Source organism: Giraffa tippelskirchi, chromosome 6 (genome assembly GCF_054371585.1).
Source record: "Giraffa tippelskirchi isolate mGirTip1 chromosome 6, T2T-mGirTip1v1.2.pri, whole genome shotgun sequence".
NCBI classification, from domain to species: domain Eukaryota; kingdom Metazoa; phylum Chordata; class Mammalia; order Artiodactyla; family Giraffidae; genus Giraffa; species Giraffa tippelskirchi.
In genome coordinates, this window is record NC_137280.1 from 119,994,743 (window position 1) to 120,018,805 (window position 24,063).

Genomic DNA, 24,063 nt, shown 5'->3' on the forward strand with positions numbered 1-24,063 from the left:
CTGAAAGGCTCACTTTCCCTCCACCTTGCGAGTGAGAGTAACAGCAGAGTCCTCTTCTGTGTTGTTGCTGCTGCCTTTTGCACAAGACCTGACACGTGCTAAGCAGTCAGTGCTCCCTGTTGTTGGTGTCATCGTGGTCGGTGTTAAGGAATCCTGGAGTCCATGGTGCTGACTTCCATTGGCTCTGGTCTGAGCGTCAAGATGAAAGCTCAGACCATAAAGCCCAATAATTCAGAGTGCCAGTGTAGAAAGTGAGTCGCCAGTCACCAGTACCACTGCAGTGACGCCCCTCACTCTGGGAGGAGGGCATCTGAAAGGCCAAGTGGGGTGAGCAGGTGGTTGAAGGGGAAGGGCCCTCCTGGTAGCTTCTCCAGCGAGCCTGGCAGGTGAGCCAGCCTTCTCCTGCTCCTCACTCAGAGGTGGCTGGTCTACCCTGCCTGCCTCCGAGAGGTCAGCAGACAAGGACCTTTCCTGGAGGAAAGCTGCAGAGGAGCCTGGGCTGCCAGGGATGGGAATCTGGAAAAAGAGCAGGCATACCAGGACCCCAGAGAGAATTAAGAGGAAGCCACCACGCCTGACGTTTGGAGGAGGGTAGATTCTTACCCACTAGGCTGCACTGGGACTGCTACTGGGGTCAGGTCAGGATCTGCAGGCTCAGCTGCAGAGGTGGGCATTGATCCTGGGCTCATGGGCTCCAGAGCCCACTCTCAGCCTGCTTGCTGTGTGTATCCCACGGGAGCTGCAGTGTGTGGTTGCTCAGAGCCCGCTCCTCCAGCCCTCTGTGGCTCTGCATCCCCCTACGTCACCCCCGGGCAGGGCTTCACTGGGTCAAAAACTGGTCCAAGACCAAGTGGCTGGAGCCCACACGTGGAGCTTTGTTAGGTGGCACCGTGAAAGATTTGAGTAGGGGCACAGCAGCCTGATGGGGTAAGGTTTGGGTTAAGTAGTGGAGGGCCTGAGTCCTGATTCCCACTAGGGCTAAGGGCATGCCTGACCCTGGAGCCAGCCCTGGCCCAGGAGAGGGGCCTTGTGCCCCTGGGCCCCCAGAGTCACGTTTATCAGGTGATGCTGGGAGGAAGCACTTTGCAGGGAAAGCTGTGTATCATCTACTGGATTTCCTTCCCCGCATGACACACACGATTCTGCTAACCCTTTCTTGATGGCAAGGCCATCTTTCCCTGTTCTGGTGGTGTGAGGGCCACTTATGCCCCCGAGATCTATGAGGACAGACTCTTGTAGATAGAATACCACACCCCCCTCCCACCCAAAGGTGCTCAATCCTAATCACCTTTACATGGCACAAGAGACTTTGCAGATGTGATTAAGTTCAGGATTTGGAGATGAGATTATATGGCTGGGTCCAATGAAATCATAAGGGCCCTTACAAGTAAGGGAGGAAGGCAGGAGTATTAGAGTCAGAAGGGTTGGGATGACAGAAGCAGAGGTCAGAGAGAGGCAGAGAGGAGTCAGAAAGTGCTACACGGCCGGCTTTGCAGATGGCAGAAGAAGCATGAGCCAAAGGCTGCAGGCGGCCTCTTGACACTGGAAAAGGCAAGGAAGTAGGTTCTGCCTTTGTCCTCCCCCCCGCCCCCAGAAGAAACACAGCCGGGTGACACTTTGATTTTTAGTCTAATGAGACCCATTATGGACTTCTGACCTCCAGAACCGTAGGATAGCATGTGTTGTTTTAAGCCACTAAGTTCGAGATAATTTGTTACTGTAGCACTGGGAAACGGCTACGGACACTAAGGCCTGAGTGGGGTGAATGAGACGAGAGCGCAGGGCCTGTCCTCCGTCCGCCCCAGAGCCTCTCCCTGAAGCGGCCCTGGCCACTGCCGTCTCTGCTGGTTTCCACGTCTCCCCTCGCCACTGCCCGACACTCGGCTGGCCTGTCTTTGTGAGCATCTTCTATCTTCTCGGTGTTCATTTCCTTCAGAGTTGCGTCCAACAGCCGATTAGGAGCAAACAGAAAGGATAGCAGGCCCCTCAGGGAAGATCAGGCCTCACTGATGGAGAATGGGGCCCCCTTTTCCTACCAAGTCATAACTGTGAGCTTTGTGACGACAGTTTCTCTCCATCTGGCTGCACTTCGTCAACAATTTCTGGCTTTATATCAGTGTTCCAGAGGGCAGAGCTCCCAGAAGGCTGAGTGCCAGCCAAAAATGGGTTCCATGTGCTCTCAGGGAAGACAGCACAACTCACTCCACTCTCTGGCCTTTAGAGAAAGCCAGCACAGGAGTGGAATCTGTGAGTTTTTATCAGAAACGCCTTTGGCTTTGGTGTACTCAGAGAGCAAGCCCTAAACAACACCTTCCCTGTGGCTTAAGGAAGACAGCATGTGATTGGCAACTGGCTTTGTTAGAGGAACTGGCAGGCTGTGGTGATGGACAGGGGGTGGGAGGGGGGTGCATCAGCTTTGGTGTTTTGCTTTTTTCTAAGGCCTCAGGAATCTTCCATGAGTAGGCCAGCCTTTGCTTCTGGGGGGCCTCCTCCCAGAACCTGATTGATCCACACATTCCTTGACCTTTCAGAAACTTGAAAAAACAAATCAGCTCTTTATCTAAAGAAAAATTTAGCACAGACAATTAACCTTGGGATTTGGGCATTTCAAGGCTGTTATAAAGAAGAGTGAGGCCAAGACAGAAAGGCAGATGGACCAAGACAGTGGCACTTACCTTCCCAGCACTGACACAAAGCTGGTAACTGGGTCTTGAGTGGTTTCTCTGCACTGGGGCCTCAGTTTCCCCACCTGCTACCCAGGTGGTTCCCCATGCATCCAGCCACTGACTTCTACCTCATACTACCGGTTGATTCTAAGCCTGAGTATTGCCACAGGCCTGTGTTTCACATGACTTTACAGTGAGGAAGTCTTGCTTCATTCAGAAACAAGGAGAAAATATTTCATGAATGATTTCAAGAAATTCTCCTAGAAACTAAGAATTCCCTAAAGGTGGTTAGCAGATAGTTCTCAGAATTTGCAAAGAGATAATCAGTTTTCCAGGTGCTTCCAGACTAGGATGTGGCAGAGAGATGTCGGATCTTTGAGAGGAATGCCAGGCAGCCGGATTCCTACCTGCAATCCCTCCCTACCCCACCTCTTCCTAAGGGCTCTGCCAGAGGACTTCTGTTGGCCTGGCCTCCACTGCTGGCTGCAGGGCCTGGGCTCTTGGAGCCACGGTTAGTTAACTCTGGAGTTTGAGCCCACGGAGAAAGTTTGATTTTCTGCAGCAGATAGTAAACTGTCCCCACACACTAGACCAACTCCCTGAGCCCTGAAAGCATTATAATAAAACCGCTACCCACCTCAACCATAGCCAATTCAAATGAAAATGATTCCTTTGTAAAGTTGCTGATTACAAAATTCCAGCTAAGTTTCTCGACACTAAGTGTTTCTTACTGATTGAAGGGCCTGCTTGGCTTTCCAGCCTGGAGTGTTCTGTACTAAAGAGTTCATGGTCGTGGCCTTTGGAGTGTGAAGGAACTGAGATTGAAAGCCAGTTCTGTCTCTTTCTCCCATGTGAGCTTCTCACTTCCCTTGTTCTCCAGAAGGGGAGACTGATGTCTTCTTCATGCAGCTATTAGGCATGAAGCTACCATTTATAGAGTGCTTGCACTGCGTGTGTATGCTCAGCGGTGTCCAACTCTTTGTGACCCCATAGACTGTAGCCCGCCAGGCTTCTCTGTCCATGGGATTTTCCAGGCAAGAATACTGGAGCCGGTTGCCATTTCCTACTGCAGGGAATCTTCTCGACCCAGGGATTGAATCCATGTCTCTTACATCTCCTACCTTGGCAGGCAGGTTCTTTACCACTAGCACCACCTGGGAAGCCCGGGTGGGAAGCTTGCACTGGGGCATAATAGTCACAGCAACCTCATTGTGGGTGTGCATGTGTGTTGGGGACATCACTGTTCCTATCTTAGAGACGAATTATAGACTCAAAGAAGCTAAGTGACTTATCCAAGGTTACAGCTTATAAGTGGCAAAGCCGGAACTTGATCCCAGAAATCGACTCAAATGTCTGCGTTCTTGACCAATGAGTTCATGCATACCAAGTGCCCAGGAGGCCTTGTACTTGCTCATGCAGATGAGTGAATAGAGAAAGAGCTGTGTGTATGTCTGCAAACCTGACCTGAGACACATCCTATCACAGGGTGAAACCGTGGCTTCCATGACCTTGGTGTGATGGCAGGCAGACGGCACCCTCGGGGATTGTTCCAGGGCAAGGCTAGGCAGGAAAAGGCCCTCTGGGATGCCCAAGCTGTCTCATCCTCTTCCTCCTGGGCCAGCATCACTGGAGTTTGAGTCCAGATCCTGGATCCTGGAGGCGGGCACAGAGGTGCTTAGATTTAAGGGGTAAGTTCAAAGCAGAAAGGAAGCTCTCTTAAAAATGAAGGGCAGCATGAGTGTCGAGGCCAAGGGAGGATGGTTGAGAATTCCTAGTAAAATTTTACAGCTTCCGCATTTCCCCTCCTCTAAATCTTCCCATGAAAACTGTGCGTCTGGGGGGCCATCTCGGCTGAGTGAGGGCAGGAGCCACCCATTAGCCTAGCCAGGGAGGGCTTTCCGGCTTCATTAGTGCCCGCCCGCGGTCTGGTGGACAGTGGCCTGCTAAGTGGGCACCCCGCTGCAGGCCCAGAGGTGAGGAGAAGCAGCCACAGATGCCCGCGGCAGCTGGGTGGTACCCACGCTGCCCTCCAGCCCTGCTGGACCACATCTGGGCAGAGGAAGCTCAGCTGTTGTCCCTTTTATGTGTATTGACTTAGTGGAGTGCAAACATGTTAAAAGTTCACTTTCTCCTTTATAGAAGTCTATAAAAAGGCTCTTAAACCGGAGTCCTAGGGCTTCTGCGAGACACACATAGGCTTGGGCCCTGGGGAGGGCACGGTCCATCCCTCTGCCTCCAGCATGGGGGTGTGATCCTCAGCTCGAAGCCCGGAAGCCCTGGTTTATCCAGCACGACTGTGGTGGACGCATGACAGTGGGCAGAGGGGTCCCGACTCAGGGGCTGCCTGAGGCCTGTGGGCTGTCTGAGCCCGACGCCTGGCGATCCCTTGTTCAGTGACTGATAGACAAGTGAATGAAGGTTCTGGGGCTCATGCCAAGGGCCCAGCCACCGTTGCCCTGTCCTGCTCCCTGCACCTCGGCATGGGCCACAGCTAAGGCTTGGGGCAGGAGCACCTCTTGCTCGCAGGTACATACAGTGGCGTGTCCACCTGACACCTGCTGCCCCTTTGCACCCCGCTGACCTGACCCTGCAGAGGGCCACGCTCCCTGAAGGGGGCTGGCAGCACAGCTAGGGGCTTCATCCATTGTCTGCCCCCATGGTCCCTGGCCATGGGTGGGTCCACTGAGCTGGTCCGTCTAGGAACTCAGGGGCCTGATGGGCTGTGGCAGCCCACCTGGCCAGGAGGGGTCTTCATCGATAAGGCTGAGCTTTCCTGAGAGGAAGAAACATTCAGAGCTACGTGAAAGGCTAGAGGGGAACTGGCACTTTTGGGAAAGAGCAGGCATTCGTCTGGGTGCAAATCTAGTCAAAGCACAGATGGTCAGACGGAAGCTTGCACCTGAGCAGAGACCAGCTGTGCCGCTGGAGCTGGTTGCGCCCCTCTGCCTTGCTTGAGCTCTAAGTCCACTTTGTCTTGAGTAAAACGGAGGTATGTCACTAACTGGAGCGTATTTGGAAGGTGGAGGTTAAATGTAATACAAGTATGAGGCGTGCAGCTGTGTCTGGAACACAGGAAGCATAGTGTATGGATTTTACTATCTCCACCAGCACGATTATCAGTCCCTGTCCCTGTCATTATTGGCAGCATAGAAACATTTGCTGGTGGAAATGCCCCAGTCACAGTTGTCGCTCCATACACTAAATGGTATGAAAAGCTTGGGGTGTTGCTCAGAAGGGCTCCGTGGACTGATGTTCTAGAACAGAGCTGCCCGATACAGTGGCTACTGAGTGACCAGTGAAAATAAGGAGCTGAATTCTTAATTTTATTGTGTTTTAATGAATTTAAATTTAAATAGCCACATGTAACTAATGGCACAGCTACACTGGATAGCACAGTTCTAGAAGGTTCCCTCCAAACTGTGCATTGTCCAGCTTCTCTCTGTGCTGTGGTAACATGAGATGGGGAAGGGCTTGCCAATGACTCCAGCCCCTCGGCCATACCCAATGCTGGATTAGAATTGACCATGGTGTTGATAACCACGTGGCCACATTCCCTTGAAGCTGGCCACATGGAGATGAGCTGGCTACTGTTAAAACACTGAGCCTAGCTAGAGTTTGGATTCTAGCCAAGACAGCCACGTGACTTCTGACCGTTATGGGAACCAGAGCAATAGAAAGAAGTAGCTCACTTTGATGGAGCATCTGTCCCTGACACTGGGCTGCCAACTCCATTTTAACATATTAGACCACCCCCGGAAGAGACAGTGTGACTTGTCGGGGCTTCATCTCCTAGCAGTTCCTCAGACCACAGAGATAAAGGACAAGCCAGGTTTTGCACTGACTGAGGAGACACCAAGTACAGAGGCTCAAGGTCGCAGGGTGCAGAGTGGAGCTTTCCTGGCCAGGCACGGCATGGTTTCCCATCAACAGCTGCGGGGATGGAGGCTCAGAGGGTCAGGGAACCTGCCCAAGACCCCACAGGGAGGTGGACAGTCACAGGCGGCAGGATGGAGATCAGGGGCTAGGTCTCTGAGCCCACTTCTCCCACGCTCCCCTTCCCCTATACCCTCCCCTTCCCCTATACCCTCCCCCAACCCTGCTTCCACTTCCTGCGGCCACCCTCAGCCTCTGAGTGGACAGGCCCCACCCTGGGGCGCATCCTCATGCACCAGAGGGTGGGCGGAGCCTGGAGTGGGGTGGTCCTGCATCCAGGGGGCGCGGCGTTTGGGGGGTGGGTGGTAGGGGACTGACAGCTGACAGCCTTAATGGGCACATTGTCCCCTCACTGCAGAGAGTGCCGCCCGGCCACTTCCTCACACGCTGCGCGCTGGATGAGCTCATGTCTGAGGCCGCGGGCGGCGCGGGGCAGCCGAGCTGGGCTGCAGGGAGGCCCGGCGGCCGCGAAGCCCGAGCGGCTGGGGCCGCAGAGTCGTGAAGCGGAACGTTGTAATGAGCGACGCCGGCTGGATTTATGGGGCTGCGCACGTGCGCCTGGCCTTCCTGCGAGGGCCTCGCCTGGGAACAAAAACAAGTCCTGGCCCAGGCACGGCGCGACTGGGTCTTAACAAGAGCCCACTAATTACTGGAAGGCCCCGGCCAGGTCCCCGGCCTGTAGAGGAGCAGAGTCAGTGCTGCTTCCTGTGTCAGTGTAGACTTTGCTGGAGCCCCCGGTCTCTGCCCAGGAGGACGCTCAAGGCCAGCCTCTCCCTGGCTCTATGGCCTCGTGGAAGGCGCTGATCCCCATCCTCCTCTCCTCATCTGTGAAATGGGATAATGCACCTTATGAGGCCATTGTGGGATGTTCTAGAATGAGCAAGAGTTGACTTGAGAGGGACTCATTCCTGGTTTTGAATCCTGTTCAGCCAGGTTCCGGCTGTGTGGTCTAGCCAAGTCACTTCACCTCTCTGATGCAAGTTTCCTCACCTAGAGTGTGGGGATAGTCTTGTTCATTGTCAGGGTCATTAGGAAGGTCTGACAGAGGGACGCATGCAGGCTCCTTGGTGTTCCTAGCATTCACACTGCTGCTGCTTCTCCGTGCATGATCGCACCCCTGGTTGTGTTGTTAGTGTGGTTTCCACCCGAGCGTGGAGGTGGCAGACAGGGTCTTGAGCGGTCGGCATCAGGTGATCCTGCCCTGCGCCCTGGTGGTCTGAGCAGTGCAGGGTCGGACCCACATCCTGCCCAGGGCATTTGGAGACTCACCAGGGCCAACAAGCGCCGTGAGCTTGTGATCACAGCCTCTCTCTGCTGGTGTGGAGCCTGACAGGACCAGGATCCAGGCCTTGGACTGAGCTGCAGCAGGACCTGTTGTCCTGTCCCAGGGCTGGGGCTGTGAGATGCTTCCTGACTCAGGCTTGTATGTCAGGGTCATCAGGAAATGCTACCCATGGCCCATCCAGGACATCTGCCCTGGGGTTAATACCCTTGCCTGTGAAAGGTGTGACCACAGCCTCACTGGCACACAGACCAGGACTCTCGGCCGCCATCACACAGAAGTTTCTCCTGCACACATTTTCTGCTGCTGTCCCTGTCTATTGATACTGTGGGTTTAGCATCTAGCCGGAAAGTTTCCATGTCCACACCCTTTTCAAATCAAGATCCAGGGAAGCGGAAACAGCAGATACCACGAGATACAGGCTACTGTTAGCTGTGTGGCTGGCTGGTGCAAGCCAAAGTCTAGTGCCAACATCGGACTTCACTCTGAAGCCTCTCTGTGCAGACACAGAGCCAGAGACCCAGTAGGGTGTTGCTCCAGAACCGGAGCTCCGGGAGTGGGCATATGCACCTGGGTCTTCCTTCTGCTTTCCCTCTGAGTCAGGCGCTCTGACTGCTGGCTGGCCTTTGAGGTCCCAGCAGGCTCGGCTTGACTATGATTTGTGCAACCTTGAGAAAGAGTCCCTCTTCCCTTCTTCTTCCCTGGGGTGAGGCACTGAGGGTGCTGCAGGGCACTCAGGGAGGGTGGGGTCTTCTTTGCTTGCTTACTGCTGTACATCAGAGCTGAGTGTCGTGCTTGGCCCAGAGGGCTCCGGGGATGTGTGTGAATGAATGGTACTTGCTGTCTGATGGGGAGATGGCCATGTCAGCACCTGACAGCTGTCCAGTAGGCACAGTGCTGTCACTGCTGGGTGTGGAGGCTACACCAAGGGAGGACACCCGGCTGGACGGCAGGGTCAGGGAGGGCTTCCTGGAGGAGGTGGAAGGGCAAGAGAACAGACCTGAAAGGTTGAGCAGGGTTATACAAAGGCAGCAGTAATGTGTTCCGGGACGAGGAACTGACCAAGGTGGGTCAAGGGAACTTGTCAAGTCTTGCAAGCAAGATATGAGTGGCCTGAAACAGAGTCAGGACAGGTGTAAAGAGGGGCAGAGGTGGAAGGTGAATCTGAAGAGGACAACCAGCCTTCCTCCATTCCCAGACCTTTATCGACTTTGAAGACAGCTTTTAAAACTTCCATGGATGGTCTCATATCCTTAACCGTTTTGTAAATGGAGACATCCACCATCACCCTGGGTGTGTTAGGATTGAACCCTCTGTGTGTATGTAAGTCTTGCATGCTAGCAAGGGCCAAGTGATGGGGTGTGGTGATGGTTTCGGGGTGCTGCCTTCTGAGAAGCCCTGGGGTTACTGGGGACACAAGGCAGAGGAGGGTTCAGCTGAGGGGCCCCTGGGAAGTGAGGCTCCCTGGGTATCACCTCAATGGATGCTGTCAGCATCCTCCAGGTGTTAGGATCTGCTCATAATTAAATCCTGGAGAGGCCATCAGTGGCTGTTGACAAACATGTCAAAAGCACTTGGCTGAGTCAAAGTTCTCTGAAGTTGGTCCAGCCTTTGTTCAAGGTGGCATCTCTTTACAGAAGCTGTGTGGCAGGACCAAGTAAGTGTCTTCTCTTCTGGGGCTCAGAGGCTGTCTCAAGGTGGGAATCCATAGCTCGGACCTGAGGGGCCCTAATGAGGAGCTGCCAGGGTTCAATTAGGCACCCGGCCCCAGCTCTGCAGTGTTTGACTGACAGCTCATTACCCTGCTGCCATTTTGGGGCAGTGGAATTTAATCTCCCAGATGGGAAGCAAATCAATTTGCCCATCGGCCGCAGCTGAGCCTCCTTGAACTCAACTCTAATTTATTCTCCTAAGCTTAGGAAGCTCTGTCATTTCAAGGTACAGAAATATCAGGTTTCCCAGCCAGCCTGGGCATGGTATGCATAGGTGAACATGTTAAGAAGGTCAGGCCTGGAGCCCAACCTGGGCCAGCCGTGTTGGTTGGTGGGGACTGTGCCATCAGCCTGACTGGGAGGATACCAGGGTTCTTGCCTGGGAGGCCAGGCTCATCTGTGGAAGGCTGTATATGGAAATTGAGGGCCATGTGACATCCCAGGTCATTGGAATCAAGGTCACCTGCCCAAGAACTCGGCCTGGAAGGGACTCCTGCCAGCAAGGCTCATGTGATCAGCTCACCTGGATCACCTGCATCCTGGGGCCATGTTCTTCTGTGTTGGGGTGGTGGCCCTGGTTTCCTAGATTTAGACACAAGAAGATTCGGAGGGTGTCATCCTGGGACTCTGAGATTTCTGCCCTCCCTAATGAAAAGTGAAAATGTTAGTCACTCAGTCATGTCCGACTCTTTGTGACTCCACCAGGCTCCTCTGTCCATGGGATTCTCCAGGCAAGAATGCTGGACTGGGTAGCCATTCCCTTCTCCAGGGATTCTTCCTGACCCAGGGATCGAACCCAGGTCTCCCAGCAGATTCTTTACCATTTGAGCCACCAGGAAAGCCTCCCAAAGTGTCATCATAAACCCACAGTGCAAACAGTGACCTTTACCTTGTAATACCAGGACTGTGCTCAGGACTCGGGGTGGCCTCTCGCCGGTGATGACATTACCTGCGGCATGTGCTCCAGGGCATGTGATTGTGCCCCCTCTGCTGTGGGCGCTGGGCCCCAGCGGGCTCTGGCAAGCAGTGGTTGCCCCTTCTAAGCACGCTCAAGGGAGTGTTAGCAGAAGATGCACATTCAAAGGGTGAGACAGGCCAGGGAGGGCTTTGCTGAGCAGGAAGGCAAGCTGTGTTATAGAGCAGAGCATCCTGGCTGATTCTGTTCAAGGTGGACGCTTCTCTGCTTGTCCCTTGATTTTGCCCCCACTGAGAGAGCCTGGGGTCTCCTGCCTTAGGTGAATGCAAGTGAGACATGCACATGTGTGGGAGGGTGTGTGCGTACACATGTGAGCATGGGTGTGAGTGAACGTGTGCTTGATGGTGGGTCACTTGGGTGGGAGTAGGGGAGTGAGGGGAAAGTGCCGTCTATGGAGAGAGAGTTTCTCAGATTCTTTCTCTGAGTTTGACAAAGGCACCCGGCTGGGTTGGTTTTCAGGGGTCAGGGAAAGGCCAGTCTATTTACACACCTTTGCCGAGGAGCATGGAGGGGCGGTGATGGGGGCCGGGATTAATGAGCAGTTTTATTGCCTTGCCTGTCAGGAGGGTCATGCGATATTATTTTGATATCGGGGCCCCCAGAAGCAAACACAACGGGCCAGGTTATAAATGGGAGAAAAGCCAAAGAAAAGGCGGCCTCACCCTTTGCCATTGAGCGTTTCCCTTTCTTCTTGGCCAGGGTTGGCCCGGGACCCTCCTCCCACCCCCAGTGCCTTCAGGTGGATCGCTCCGAGGCGGCACCGAGGCCAGCTCCCAAGATAACACCGGTCAGTGGCGCCTGGCTGTGAAAATTAAACACCATGGTTGCTAAAGAATAAATGCGCCATGCCATCCCCCAGCCCCCGTGGCCTCTGATGAGAGCTGGACCACTCAGGGTGACTGAGGATGCAGCCTGCGTGACTCAGAAGGAAACAAGGGGGCTATCGGCCCCCTGAATCAACCCAGGCTTCCACCCTCTCCAGGAAGGCCAGACTCAAGAACAGACCAGCCGTGGGGCCTCAGGGTTTTGAGGGATGTGATGGAATGAGAGAGGGCAGTTACCGCGCATCTCTTGTTCCCATCCCTTCCCTTTCCTTTTTCTCTTCTCTTCCCTTCTTTTCTCGGTCAGGGCTAACTGTATCTAGGACCAAACACAGTCACCTGACCCAGGTAAACACACCCACGGATGGACAGCTTCACATGCCAGGGGCAGGGATGGGGGCAGAGCTAGGGCTGGCACAGCTGCCTGGCTGTAAACAGGCCGCAGACCCGGGCTTCCTAGCACAGGGACACGGTGAGCTTCCCCAGCTGGGACAGAGATGCCTGTGTGCCATCCTGCTGCTCGTCCCTATCACCTGCCTCTCCTGGCCTAGAAGATTCCAACCTTCCCCACACGGCCTGGCTGTAGGTTGTCTGCTCCAAGAAAGTCTCCCTGAGCACTGTGAGCCCATGGGTGCAGCTCCCTCTGCCAAGCCCTTGCCCATACAGTGGCTAAGTTTGTGGGTCTCCCATGCTGCTGGGCAGAGGCAGCTTCTCACCTGTCCCTGCAGGAGGTCCTGGTCTGAGCCTCGTTCAGAGTGAGGACCCAGTGATTCCTTGAAGCCCACTGTGCCTGTGTGCTAAGTGCTCAGTCGGATCTGACTTTCTGCAACCCCGTGGACTGTAGCCCACCAGCCCTCTGTCCATGGGATTCTCCAGGCAAGAATCCTGGAATGGGTTGCCATTTCCTACTCAAGGGGATCTTCCTGACCCAGGGATTGAACCTGAGTCTCTCACATCTTCCTGCATTGGCAGGCAGATTCTTTACCACTGTGCCACCTGGGAAGCCACTGGATTGTTTTAAATACGTGTTTCTGTTTGCCTATCATCCAGGTTCTGGGTATACCCCGAGGCCAGCTGCATAGGACCTAGCAATTGAATAGGCAAGAAGCCATGTCTCACTGGAGCAAAACTTGGGAGTGCATACCATAGGAGGGGCCAGTCCCCAGGGCAGAGGGGACGGGAGGAACTCTATCTATAGACGCAGACAGCTGAGTTCAAACCCCATTCCACCACTGATAGCTTGGGGGATACACTTCACCTCTCTTGTGTTGTAATTTTTTCATCTATAAAATAGGGAGAGTATGATCAACCTCCTAGGCTTGCCTAGGATGAAATGATGGATATAGAGGACCAGTACACACATGTGTGTGCATGCACACGCATATGCACACACACAGTAGTTATTATTATTGTCAGCGTGGTCCCAGTTGGAGCCATGGCACTGTGTTAGATCTCCGATGTCATTTAAGGAAGCTCATAGGCTTTCTGACGAAATTGTCTGGATTATTGGGGGCAGAGCCCAGCTGCTGAGGGCAAAGGTTGCTCCTCAGAAATAAGCAGGAGGGGGTGTCATCTGCCCCGCCACTGGCACAGGCTGCAATGCCGGCTGCAATCCTGAGGTCAGGCTGGGGTTCAAGCATGGTGGCCATGTGACCATGGGGTGAGTGCCTCCCTCCCTGCTCACTGCAAGCCCGCCTCCAACACAGCTCACAGCACCAGGGAGGCTGGGACAGTCCTTACCTCTGCAGAAGCTGCAGGTTTTTCCCTTCCCAGAATAATCTCACTTCTGGTAAATTTTACTAACTGCAGACTTGTCTTTTCATTTGAGGTCTGTGTACATTTCAAGTGGTTCCTTGCACTCATACCATTTTTTTTTTTTTAAGTAATGAGCTGTTTTCTTTTTTCCCTGTAAACATGAGGCCAACATCAGAGAACAGTTTTTGATCTCAGTTTTGAAAACAGACAGGGTGGTTTAGAGATGATGGGGATCCCAGGCAAGGGGTTGGCGTGCTTTCCCTGTGTCACTGAAAAAAATTCCTTCAGTGAGCCCACATTTCAGGGGCACGACACACTCTGGATTATCGAAAGTTTAGAAACACTTAGGTGATTATGGTAAATAATTCACACAAATCCTGACGAATGCAGTCTATTCTTTTGTGCAAACTCAAAGAGCAGAAACCTGCAGCGCTTCCCTCTCTTGGCTTCCCATCCTTTGAGCGACATCTAGTGGACAATCTCTGATAAACACAGGACTGGTTTTTAAGGTGTTCCTTTTCCAGGGCGAAGGAAATGCCATTTACCTAGAAACCGCTCAAACCTCTACTCCATCTGTTTCAGTCTCTGAGTTGAAAATGGCACCGAGGCCAAATGGCCTCTCTTTGTTGTTGATTAGTGTGCCCTCTTGGGCCCTGTCATGGTGGTCAGCATTTCTGTTTAAATCTGGTTCAGTGTGATCACAAGGTACTCAATCTCTCCCAGTCTGTGTTCTCAGCTGTAAAATGGCTCTAACAAAAGGACCTGCCCTACAGGGTTGTCACAAGGACAGAATGAATGATACCTGTAAGAGACTCAACACAGTGCCTGACACACAGTAAATAACCAGCTCCTAGGAGCTACAGCGTCCACATCACAGATTTCAGCTGCACAGACAACACTCTTGGGTGAGTGGCTACTCAGTATGGTTTGTCCAGGCAGACAGTGTGCAGATATTAACTGATGGAGTGGTATCATTTTTAAGATGCATCTTCTTCTTATTTTTAAATTTTTATTTTATATTGGACTATAGTCGACTAACAATGTTGTGTTAGTTTCAGGTGTACAGCAAAATGATTCAGTTATACATGTATTTATCCTTTTTCAGATTCTTTTCCCATTTAGGTTATTAGAGCATACTGAATAGTTCCCTGTGCTATATAGTAGGTCTTTCTTGATTATCTATTTTATGTATGGTAGTGTGTATATGTTAATCCCAAGATGCATCTTTAAAAAAAAAACTTTCTTTTTGCCAAAATATAATTAATAAGTACAAATATGTAATCTAGACACAGTAAGGATCTTGGGGAAAAAATGTAGAAGTCTTAATAACACCTTATGTTTAGGAAAATTTCAAAAAAACCTTTCAGGTTTGAGTGAGAAGTGTTGTAGTTGCTTTTTCATTGAAAAGGCTGGTTGTGTGATGGCTTAGGAATTCTATTTTTATTTCATTAGGCACAGTTTGGAAACGAAAAACGATCCTTTTACATTCATCCAAGATATGCAGTGTGCTATGTATTGCCTGGGTAAAGTCTGCTTTAGAATCAGGCACGTTTCTTTCTGAAGCGACGAAAGCAGTCTTCTGCGCCTTTCTGGCAAATTTAGATTAACGTGAATGTACCTTCTGAAGCACAGAGTGTCTGCGTTTTGCTAACAAGTTGAGATAGCCAGAGTTTCGCTACTCTACTGTGGTAGGGATCATCCCTAAACACTCACAGCTGCAGGAAGGTATGTAAAAGCTGACAGCATGATGGGGGCCTTGGTGACAGCACCTTCCTTGCCTTTGGAAAGCTCCCAGTAACAGGGACCCCATCCTGTAGGAACAATAGGCCCAGCATGGCCGGGGTTGAGGGCTCAAGGCTTCTGTCTCTCCATCTGGCAAGTAAGTGGCCCAGGGACTCTGGGTCCAGCCATGAGTCAGAGAGATGGTTAGGAGGGAGGAGGTGGCAGGGGAAAGCTGAGCTCAGAGTCTAGAGATCCAGGCTGGAGGATCAGCCTGCCACCCGTCACCCACATGACTATTGGAACATCTGCTTTCTCATCCATGAAATGGGATCTCACCCTTGCCTGGTGTCACGGGATGAAAGGAGACTTTATACGAACTCCCCCTAGAGACCATCAGGGTCTGAGGCTGCTCTCCCTATCCCAGGGGTGCAGTGACCACTGTAGTATTTCTCGGGGGTGGGTGGGCTGCCCCACCCAGGGTCCCCCATTCCTGTGATGAGAGAAACCGACTTAGGACTCAAGGGCACAGTAACTTGGAACACACCGGTCAGAACAGTTTAACATTTTTACTAAATCAATTCACACAAATTCCAAATTGCAAATATAATTAAGGACAACAGATTCTGTTCTGCCTTTTAAATCTTTCATTTTTCAAATCCAACATTAAGACAAAAAGTAAACAAAAATTAAGTCTGCTGCAAATTCATGATTTTTCTTCTTGAGGGGAGGAAAAAAGGAACATTATAGTAAAAGAAATGCCACTGGGTGTACAATAAAGCACCACGACACACGGTTACAAAACGGGCTTCCTGCACTCTGCCCCACGTAGAAGACACTGCTCTCCCCACTGCTCTGCGTCAGGCAGGATTCCATTAAAATAAAACTATAAAATCTCCTAGGTTACACTAAAGTCAGACACAGTCTGGAACAGTGCTTAACAACAGTAATGTCAACTATCAGTGCTAACGTAAAAACATTTTAGAAGGTCAAAAACAATTAAACTGGAAACCAAAATCTTATTTTCCCTAGATGAGCAAAAAGGGGGGGGAAACTGAAAGGGTTCCCGCCTCCCACTAGGAGTGGAGGGGATTTTTTTCTTTTCTTTTGTTTTCTTTCTTTCAAATTGGAGGCGGGGGCATGGTGCGGGCTGGCCTGCAGTTCCTCAGCCTAGTTGGCGTCCAGCTTGGCCATTTCCTGCACGTATATGCCTATACTCTCGCTGTCGAAAAGCACAAAATACACCGTTTTGATGGAGGAGGACATTGTGGACACGAAATAACTGGAGATGGCCTTCAGGATCAGCTGAGCTGCCGTCTGCTTCGGAAAACCGTTCCTGCGAGAGAGAGAATGAGGGCTCAGCAGCTACAGGGGCCATGGCGGCCACGGGCCCACCCTCCCCAGCCACCTCCTCCCTCCAGGAGCCCCTCGCGTTCCCTGTGCTGCGGTGGAAAGGGGGGAGGGGGTGCAGGGGGAGGATGAGGAGGCAGAGAACTGTGACCTGCAGGAGAATACGCTGTGTGCTCCAACAGGGGGCGTGCCACGACGCTCTCTTAGAGGCACTTAGCAAGGCAACAGGGTCTGTGCTTCACGGTGTGTGGGGGGTGTGCCGTCTCGTGGGCAGTGTGAACACTCACGGTTCTTTTCCCAACATCACTGGGACTAGCACGGGGCTTGAGATACAGCCCAGGCTCCCAAAGGCTCCCCGGGGGGGCTCAATCTCAGGGGTAATGGACACTGGAGCTTCTCCAACAAGCACCAGCCTCCGTCTGTCCACGGTAGAGGATTGCACCCTCCCCACGGGCCTTCAGATTTCATGGATGCCGAGTATCCTCCTCCCAGCACACACCAGCTTGGACACCTCGTAGGCCTGAGTGTCAGGGAGCTGTGTGAGGGAACAACTCTGGGACAATTAGGCTCTTCATCCCAAAGGACAGCATCCAAGTCTCCAGGCCAAACTGACGTGAATTCACATACAATTCCATTTAAAGTAAATGTCACGTGGCTCAGAACTCAGGCAAGAATCTGAAAGCAGCACTAACAGGATAGGCACTATTTCTCCGTGTGGGCTCAGGCTGTTCCTGGGCAACACTGCAGGCGCAGGACCCACAGGATCCAGGGCTGTGGCACTAGGCTTAGTCTAGGGGAGATAACGTGGCCTTTGGAGCCAGTGGCTCTGGATTCAAGCTCCTACTGACCCCAGTTTACAGTTCAGGATACCGAGGGCAAGAGTGAGGGACTGGAGTCCATGGGGATTTCTTTGTTCATCTGCAGGTCTACCGTCTTCCATCCGACCTGACCTTGGAGTCTGAAGTGTGGGGCCAACTTGCTGGTTTCGGTTGGGACTTTCCTTCGAATGGTGTACCTGCTGCCAGACGAGAGGCTTTCAGATGTGTCAGGTACAGGATTTCTCCCCGGCTCGCTCGCTAAGCGCTGTGAGATGTGCACCACCTTAGCTTCTTTTGGAGGGTCACACTTACTCTATTGTCAGCACTCAGCGCCTTTCAAAGCCGAGGAGAAAACCATTCTTGCAACTTGCTTTCGATCAAACAGGGCTTCACTCAGCTTGATAATGGACCCCTACTAACTCCTGAAGGCTTCAGAAGTGAAATTCACTCTTAGATGACATAGGCATCACCCCAGGCCTGTTCCCAGTCTGTGCAGAGGAGCCTGCAGGCTGTAGTAGGTGCACCCCAGCGCTGGGGCTCCCTCACAGGTGCCCCGCCCCAAGCACAGGGCACTCCTGCCAGGCAGCCAGCATACACCAACCTGTGACCAGACCAGGGTCAGAAGCTGAGGGAGAACTGCAGAGGTGTTCTGGCCAGGACAGTGCTCCAGACAGGCAGCCTCCACCTGAGGACCCCCTGGGAGCTCTGTGCACCAGCAGAGTTGGGGTGACCAACAGGCGGCCTGGGGTGGAGGGTGGTGGGAACGGTGCAGGAAGAGTTTCTCATCCCCACTACAGGACCCACAGGCTCAGCCTGGGAAGAAGCTGTTTTACAAGCCTGGCTCAGCTGCCTTCACTCTCCTCACAGGAGTCAAGAAGCACGGAGGCCATGCTGTCCAGGACAAGATGCAGGCTGGAAAGACTGCGTGAAGTAAAGCCGACCTTTTGTTTTGGCGCTTCTCTCTGGTAAGTGTGCTGTGGGGCACCCAGCTCACACCCTGGAGGGGCTACCCTTCCTTTCCCACTCCCCACTCTTGAAAGGGGGACCAGGCCCACTTTGGGGGTGAGCGTGCAGGCACAGGGTCCCAGGGTCACCCGAATAAGGTCCCACTTGAAGCATCTCACAAAGAGCAAATGTTTATTTTCCTGCTGTAAATACAGATGCTGTCCAGAGAACTCATCAATTAAAACAATCCCACTTGTTCTGATCCTGATGAGAAAAGCATGAGGAGGCAGCTGCTGCTGGGCAGACAGGCAGGAGTGGGGTCACGGGGGCAGTGGCAGGACCGCAGAGCTCCACCCACTGCTGGGGGCAGCCTGCACTCAGGCCAGGAACTTCAGGGGCTTCTGACCAGGCAGAGCTCGGCCTGTGCACACCCCCTGGCTAGGTAGGGGCTGGGCAGCACTGGGAGGTGTTGCCTCTGCACTGGAAGCCCAAGACTAGGCTCCACCAGCCCCAGACACCCCACTAACGTCCCTGCCTTGCACCTGCACAGGTGAGCTGGGCTGAGGTGAGGGCCTCTGTTGTGTGGCCTGATGGTCGCAGCCCACCTCCTCTGGCATGTGCCCCACTGCAGCTGGCTCGGGGCAGGGCTTCATGAGCTGCCCTCGTGCCACTCTGAGGCTGCTCTGCCCGAGCCAGAGGAGATGGTGTGGTAGAGAGACGTGGCGGGGCCTCCCTGGGGCGCCCCCAGCTTCCCATTCCTCTGCCTTGGAGGATGTGTGACTCTGAGTGAAGGGGCATTAGTCCCTGTTCCTCTCAGTCAACAGTTCTCCACTTTAGCTTCTATCAGGACTACAGAGGGGTGGCCAACATGCAGGTTGCTGGGCTCCAGCCAGGAAGTCTGATGATGTGAGCCCAGGGACCATGCCCCGAGAGCCACTGTTCTACATGCAGTCAGGGTGGACTTAATAATCTGAGCTTGAGGGGTAGGCCCGGAGGTTAAGAACCTACAAGTGGGGAGAAGGGTAGGGGTCAAAGGTCATAGAGCTGCAGTGCCCAGGCCTGTATGCCCCACTGTTAAGGGAGCACAGGCTGATCTGGCTTGTCCTGCAAGGTTGCTGTTGGGTGACCATGAATGTGCTCTGTTTCAGGAAACCTCTTGCTGAGAAACCCAGCCCTGTGTCCGAGGCAGTCACAGCCTGAAGAGACCCAGCCATGGGACTGTGGCCACTCTGGACCACACAGGCCACCAGGAAGGAATGGAGGTGGCAGCAGCTTTCCTCATGTCTTCAGGTAGGGCCTCAAAACGATTCCTAGTAGGCACACTTAGAAGTATTTGTAACAGAATGGAATGTGTAAGCGGATGCTTTCACAGGCAGAGCCCTGCACCCTTAAGACAGGGGCAGCTGTGTGCGCACAGCAACCTAGAGCCCCACAGGACTTGAGTCTGGGCCCTGGCTCTGTGCCTTGTTGCCCCACCTGGTGAAATAAGGCAGGTAATCAAGTATTTATTACCTGGAGAAGCTGTGCACGTTGAACAAGATACTACACAGAGCCCTCATCAATAGTGTCATCTATAAAGCGGGAACACAAGGTCTTTCTAAAGGTACACGTGGTGGCCCTGGGACGGCTGGCCGCTGCTGTCTCTGCTGACAAAGTTGTAGTTGAGGCCCCCAGAGGGCCGCTGTCCAGGCCTGGGGCGTCCAGTTCTCTTGGAGGGCCGTCCACCGCGACTGCCGCAGCTGTGGTGTGGGCAGGGGCTCCGTCGGCCCTCCTGGGGCAGCACCGACCAGTTTGGAGAGAGGTGCTCACCTCTGCGTCTCACTCATCTCTTGGCTTGTGGGCTGGAATAACCGCTGCCTCTCTGCTCGGCTGGGTCTTCCCCTCCAGTCACTCTGTTCTACCGCCGCCAAGCTGTGTCTGCCTCCTGGATGAGGCCAGTCACCGCTGCCTCTAGATCGAGGCTGGACACGGGCTCCTACTCCAGTCAGATTCCAGTCTGAATCGTGCCGAGCTCTCAGCACAAGCTTCCTCCACTGGGAAGCAGGTACCATATGGTGCTGATGATGGGGATGCGCGTGCGGCTTCCCCGAGAGCTGGGAGCCCCCCATGTTCCCATGCGGCCCTGACCCAACCGGTTGTGCTTCTGCTCAGTGTCTTAAGTTGCTTTGTGAGAAAGGGCTTCTCACCCCTCAGAGAGTTTATCTTACACTTTGGCCTTTTTTTATTGCCTTGTCTTGACCAGACTGAGAAGGTGTCTGAGCTTCCCTGAAGTCACTCCAATTGTGTCTGCAACAGCCTTTCCCAAGTGTCTGAGGCCTCAGTCTCCCTGGCTGTTGCAAGTAGACCCCATGGGCTACCTCTGTGTGGTGCCCTCCTGGGTCACCTGCTCGGTGATGGCTGGGGGCTGTCTGTACACACTGGTTTCCTGTCCACTGTTCCAAGCCCCTCTTCATTTAGGGCTTTGCCAGGCGTCCCTGCTTCCAGTGAGCTTGGCCTCCAGGGCTGGGTAAGGCAGGCCTGTACAACTGCAGGCCAGGGGCAGTGCTGAGGAGGCTGACCAAGGACCCAGAGATTCCTGTGGGGAGAGGCTGTGCCCTGGGAACTGGAGAGCCCAGGTGGATTTTCTGGAGGAGAAAGACTAGAGGCCCAAGCCTGAAGGCTAAGAACAAAAGTGGCTTCTAGATGGACTCTGGTTTTCCGGCCGGACCAGGCCACCTGTTTAACTGTCTCGGCTGTTTGGGAGATGGATAGGACAGGGTAGCTTGGGTGATGCGGGCAAAGTGTCTATCGCCCCATGTGGCCCCGTCTGCTGGGAGTAGGTCTCCCTCACACTGTGCTTCTGGGCCTTCCTGTGCTCTGTCTGGTTTTGAGTAACTCCCCAACCAGAGACGACTCCATCCAGAGGTAAAGACCAGGCTCTCCGGGTCCGAGCTGAAGGCAGTGGGTTACAAGTGGGTGAAGCTAAAATTCAGAAGGCATTGGCATCCAACAAAGTACCTCCAAAGCCAGAGAGAGGCCCGGGCAACACAACCCCCCAGAGGCCTCTTACCTTCTCTCCAGGGCTCATGTAAGTAATTCTCCCCAATAGAGTTTGTCTCTGTTCTTTGTATTTGTCTTCTAAGGCTCAAGCCCAGGGATCAGGGAGGCTGATGCTGTGCCTGGGCAGGTCAGGGAATTCCAAGCAGTGTTTCCAAGGTTCTCTATAATCGACTCCCACAGAGTGCGCAAGGATTGGTGTGATCCTCTGGCAAGGCAGAAGTGGGTCTGCTGACCAGAGGGGACAGTAGGCGGGGCTTCCATGTGCCTAATATCAAGAGCACTGAAGCCAAGGGCCTCGGATGGAATGCTGGCTCTACAAGTACATGCTGTGTGACCTCTGGTGAGTGACTTAACCGCTCTAAGCTTCCCCTTCTTTGCCTTTGAGTGGAATTAACAGTGCTGCTCACCTTGTGGGATCGCTGTGAGGATACTGCAGATAGAAGGTTTAGCACCACTCCTGAAACTCAATGAACAGCCATAAATGGTAGTTTGAAGAAAACAAACTGGCTTTCCTTTTTAGGCTCATAAATCTAAGGAGAGTTTAATCAAAGCCCCACACTAGCTATTCCCCAAGTACTGCCCCTCTGGAGAGGGGTCATCCCCTAATATCAAATAGAGCGGAGGGAGTGGAGGGATCCATAAATACTGTGAGCAGGGTGCCCAAGGACAGGAGGGCTAGAGGCGGTTTCCCGAGCCCGGGGTTGCACTGTGGGGTCTCATTTGCCTTCAGCGGGCTCTAGAATTGGCTCCCACTCTTGGGGGCTGGAGGAAGGCAGTACAGGGCTGTGGTCATCCTCCACACGCCTGTGACACTGGGCCTCAGCCGAGAGAAAGTGATCCCACAGCCCTTCACCAACATGTTTGCATTTATATTGTTTTCATTCCAGCATGACTTTTATGCTGGAGACACTGGATGCCACAAACAAGCTGTTTTACTTCCCCTCCTAAACCCCACTGTGATTTACTGGCTGGCTCTGGTGTAATCCCATTCTCTGCTCATGAAAGGGAGGGCAGCTGTTTACACGGCTCTGTGGGATGAGGTCTGCCCCACAGATGTGGGGCCGGGCGGCAATGCACATGTGCTTGTCTTTGGCATTCTGCCCTCTTAAAAGCTTTCAACTGATTATTTTTTAAAACATTTTACTCTGTGAAAAATGTAAATAAGTTTGTAATAACAGATGCTCTTTTTATGGCCATGACTTTTATGCTTCAATTAAAAATTTCCCAATAGTCATATAAAAGAGCGTGAAATTATTACCTCCAATAAAGACTCCTCTATTGCTTCTCTCCTCGGAAGCACCTTTCATCAGAGTAGATCAAAGTGTATCCGAAACGCTAATTAACTGTGCCTTAGAACCATCTGTGAGGAAGGGCAGTCCCTTAGCCTCACTATCTGATAAGGCAGGCCAGGGACAGGGAGGGTGATTCACTTCCCAAAGGTCACACAGCAGAGCCATGCCAAAGAATAGAATTTCTGTGGGAGGATGGGAAAGTGGGAGAAGCAGGAAGCTGGCTAATTATGCTCAGATCCAAGAGCACGTTGTAAAAAAAAAAAAAAGAAAAAACAATCTTGAAAGGACTCTGGGACTGAGTTGGGTACCTATACACAGCTCCACAGTTCCTGGGGAAATTCAATCTGCTGGGTGCTTGCTGACTACCTTATGAAGGGGGCGTGTCTTTGCCAGGTGCTCTTAGAACCAACTGAAAGGGCTGTTAGATGCTCTAGCTCTGTCAGCTTTGCTTTCTTTTCAATATGCATTTACATGGTATTGACTTTTTAAAATGATGGTCAAGTTTTGCTTCTGGCAGAAGAGAATGAAGATGTATGGCAACTAGAAAGACGGATGGCAATCCAAAACAACCATGGTGTCAGTTCTGGACTGATCTGCACTTGGAGGTGAAGGGTCTGAGCGCAGGGCAGGGTGAGCACGGGACCTCGGGGCCGGGGTGGTGTGCGCTTTCACTTGTCCTCTGTTCAGGGTCCCTCCCCCCACACACCAGCTGTGCTAGTAAGCCCCAGAAGAGAGCCCACTGCCCAGAACTGCAGGACCAGAGAGGGGAGGCGTGGTGCCCACAGCTCATCTCCAGGAGGGTCAGCAGGGGGATGCTCCTTCTGTCCTTGCTGGAGGGGGAGAGGCAGAGGCTCCAGAGGAAGAGTTTTCCCATATCAGGTCCTCTGGTATAACTACTGTGACCCCTGGGAAGCCCTGGTGCACAGTACCTGTCTGCCTATAGGCAAGGCCTTCTGGGTATATACCAGCTAAGCTCTGCTCGAGCAGATGTCCCAGGACCGGCTCTGGCACTTGGGCTGTGGGACCCTCAGTGATGGCACTGTTCAGGGAAGCAGTATTACAAGGTCTGCACAAGGTTAAAAACAGCAAAGTCCACTCTCTGTCCTCCTTGTGGGTTTGGAAGGGGAGTGCTTTGAGAAGAGCAGCTTTTCTATACGCACAATGAATGGTTCTGGCCCAGGAGGACAAAGTAGCTGGCTGTGTCATGGGACGTCAGTGTGCTGGACCCACGCTGTACTGCACAGCCCACCTCCCTCAGACACTGAAAAAGCACTGATGGCAGAGACCCTGAAAGGCTCTCCATGTGCACAGGACGCCCCAGGACAGCTACCTGCCGACACAGTGCCCTGGGCTGCAGCAGCTCTGAAGGCCACTTTCCACTTGCTACCGTGGCCTGTCCAGAGGGTGAGGCTTCTAGAGGCCTGAGGCTCAGACCCTGGGGAGGGAGGAGCCTGGAGATGTGACAGGCAGTGAGACACAGCCTCAGAGGCAGCCATCCCATCTTCTTCATGGCAGAGTTCTCAAAGCATGCTCTTTTCAGAGAGCACCTTAATGTCTGAGTGGTCCTGAAATGCTGGGCGGGGGGTGGGGGTGGGGGGGTGAGTGATGATCACGTTTTTTTTTACAGGGTAGGGGGTTAGAGCCAGAAGGGGGGTTCATTTGCCTGCTATCACTCGGCTGCTTAGCCAGGCCCAAGCCCGAGTGCAGTGCTGCTTGACGGGTAGGGACCTTGTGGGCTGTGTGCTGACATCTGGG

General features: G+C 53.1%; 1 protein-coding gene and 1 long non-coding RNA gene across 27 annotated transcripts in view; one reads left to right on the plus strand and one right to left on the minus strand.

The window, feature by feature from the left end:
* Window positions 1-22,246, plus strand: part of LOC145510755 (uncharacterized) — a 241,913-nt gene extending 219,667 nt beyond the window's left edge. Inside the window, exons 3-5 of the long non-coding RNA XR_014057276.1 lie at window positions 17,139-17,263; window positions 17,900-17,997; window positions 19,126-22,246. This is a non-coding gene — a long non-coding RNA (uncharacterized LOC145510755). The remainder of the gene's footprint in view (window positions 1-17,138; window positions 17,264-17,899; window positions 17,998-19,125) is intronic.
* Window positions 15,419-24,063, minus strand: part of MACROH2A1 (macroH2A.1 histone) — an 84,244-nt gene continuing 75,599 nt past the window's right edge. For 13 of the 26 annotated variants that reach the window (XR_014057274.1, XR_014057272.1, XR_014057270.1 and 10 more), the window contains one exon: window positions 15,419-16,200. Coding sequence is in view for 21 of the 26 variants with exons in the window: in XM_081502960.1 (XP_081359086.1) it covers window positions 16,035-16,200 (166 nt within the window). In the remaining 5 variants the exon portion in view is untranslated. Of the gene's footprint in view, window positions 16,201-17,062; window positions 17,233-19,466; window positions 21,474-24,063 lie in introns of those variants that run through there. The other 13 variants (XM_081502966.1, XM_081502963.1, XM_081502965.1 and 10 more) reach the window with 4 other exon arrangements.